The 2,421-nt window shown below is 37.9% G+C and overlaps 1 protein-coding gene across 1 annotated transcript in view; it reads left to right on the forward strand.

Moving 5' to 3' along the window:
• The first annotated feature begins 160 nt into the window (after positions 1–160).
• htatip2 (HIV-1 Tat interactive protein 2) overlaps positions 161–2,421 on the forward strand; it is a 4,970-nt gene continuing 2,709 nt past the window's right edge. Inside the window, exons 1-3 of the mRNA XM_016561329.1 lie at positions 161–366; positions 1,378–1,561; positions 1,983–2,090. Of these exons, the coding sequence (XP_016416815.1) occupies positions 251–366; positions 1,378–1,561; positions 1,983–2,090 (408 nt within the window). The 5' untranslated portion in view covers positions 161–250. The remainder of the gene's footprint in view (positions 367–1,377; positions 1,562–1,982; positions 2,091–2,421) is intronic.

The raw sequence follows: 2,421 nt of genomic DNA on the forward strand, positions 1-2,421 counted from the left end.
CATTAAAACCCATTACAAACGAGGCATTTGTTGCATCCAGTGTGATGACTTCCACGCTCTGGAGTGATTCAAGTGCCAGTAAAACCAACTGCAGTCGTGCTCGTGCATATGCGTTTCAAAACAGCTGTAACGCAGCATTCTATGTAGGCGTTCTGCGCAAGCGCAGTGTGAAACAGTGGACGCTATAACAGGAAGAAGCTCCAGCGTATCAACTATCAACTACCAAAGTCCTCTGTTTATCGAGCTTGGCATGAATATATTTGATAGTAACTGGGGTAAAACCTTAAGCTTCTTCACTGTTTTTGTTGTGGCTCTCGCTGCTGTTTTTAATTATCTGGAGAATTCAGAGACTGACGAGATCCCAAGGTGAAGTATTCATTACAGACCACTACTGTCACTTCTATTAGCCTACTATGTATCCTACTATGCAATAATGGTCAGTATATTGTTGATTTGTCCTGTCTGTGCTGGCAATATGTTTTTTCTGCAGTACGTGATCTTTTTGATTCTCGCTCATAGCTGTCTATGAACGACCACACCAATTTTCCCTCGTTATTGTATTTAGGTAAATATCATCATCAAATATAAAAAAAAAAATACAGAGGGAGAATTTGAATCAGAGAGATAAAGAATAAAATAAAGACTCAAATAACAACAATTAAAAAAAATTGTCAAAACATGTAGGCTATGCATGAAATAAGTCGACTGGACGTGGCTGAATGCAATAATTCAGTTCAGTAAATTTGCTTATAATATTTCTCGAGTTCGTAGGTCAGGTCAACAAACAACACCTTTGCTGGAACCGACTGTATTGTCACGTGGTAGGCCCTATTCGATACTTTTCTCAGCATGGACAATGAAATCACAGTTGATTGTAATTATATATACTGGATAAGGATGTTTAAAAATCATTTGATAGAGATTTCTGAGGCGGATTTATTTACATTAGCATGTCAGGTACCAAATACTGGCATTAATGGATTTCAACAATTCCAGACCTGTATTACATACTTTTCTCAGCATGGACAATGAAATCACAGTTGATTGTAATTATATATACTGGATAAGGATGTTTAAAAATCATTTGATAGAGATTTCTGAGGCGGATTTACATTAGCATGTCAGGTACCAAATACTGGCATTAATGGATTTCAACAATTCCAGACCTGTATTACAGATATTACAGTAGACAATCGGCCTGAGATTTGAATGAGGTTCAGTGAGCCTTGTGCGAGCGCCGCGTTGAGGATCAACTCATGAAGCAGTTATTACGAATAATACACCTGTTTATTTTAGTGCACCTGTGCAAATTCTGCACTGTCATGGTGATGTTGCGAGATTCAAACGGTTGCTTATGCACTCATTTCTTCATTACAGAATGGATCTGAACGCGATGGAGGAGAATTACCGGCAGAAGAACAGAACGTGCTTCATTCTCGGCGCTTCCGGTGAGACTGGAAAGGCCCTGCTGAAGGAAATAGTCGAGCGCAACATCTTCTCCAAGATCACTCTCATTGGACGAAGGCAGTTAACCTTTGAGGATAAAGCCTATGAAAATCTGGTAATGTGTCGAGTCTGAGAATGTTATTGTGTCCATGTACAGTACCCCATAATAAGTTTGGACACTTATTCGCGCTTAAAAATGTATGAATTTCATTGCATACCAAATATCAAATCAAGTGGCTTAAAGGGGGAGCTCACCCAAAAATGAAAATTCAGTCAACATTTACTCACTCTCAAGTTGTCCCAAACGTCAAACCTGTATGAATTTCTTTCTTCTTTTGAAATAAAATGTTGGTAACCAATGTTGATGATAACCATTGACTTCCTTAGACTGAATTTTCATTTCTGGGTGAACTATCCTTTTAAAGAATGACAGCACAGCACAAGGTTTAATATTTTGTTGTTTAATGCAATGCATAAAAAAAAAATGTTCTCATGATTTTATTCTGACTGTTTATTGTCCTCCTTGTTCTCGTCAGGTGCAAAAGGTGGTTGATTTTGAGAAGCTAGACGAATACGCTGAGGCTTTTCATGGCCATGATGTTGGATACTGCTGTCTAGGAACAACCAAGGCCAAAGCAGGAGCTGTATGTTTCAGATGTGATCATTTTGTGAACTGTATAAATGCATGAAGGATTTTCTGCTGAACCTTAGTTATTTCAACTTTAGAAATATAAGAATATGTTTCCCCCCCCCCATCAATATTTGTATAACACTCACGAAAAAAATAAAAATCGCTGCGCTCAACTAGGGCTGGACAATAATTCAATATCAATATGTATCGCGATATAATTTTTTTCAATAACGGTGATATGATTTTTAAACACATTTCCGATATTTCGATATACATTGCCAGTGTTTCCCATAAATTGATTTATTTGTGCCGCCCGCCACAATATCAAAACTGACCGCCACAAA

This window comes from Sinocyclocheilus rhinocerous, unplaced genomic scaffold (genome assembly GCF_001515625.1).
Source record: "Sinocyclocheilus rhinocerous isolate Xijiao unplaced genomic scaffold, SAMN03320098_v1.1 scaffold1002, whole genome shotgun sequence".
Lineage (NCBI taxonomy): Eukaryota > Metazoa > Chordata > Actinopteri > Cypriniformes > Cyprinidae > Sinocyclocheilus > Sinocyclocheilus rhinocerous.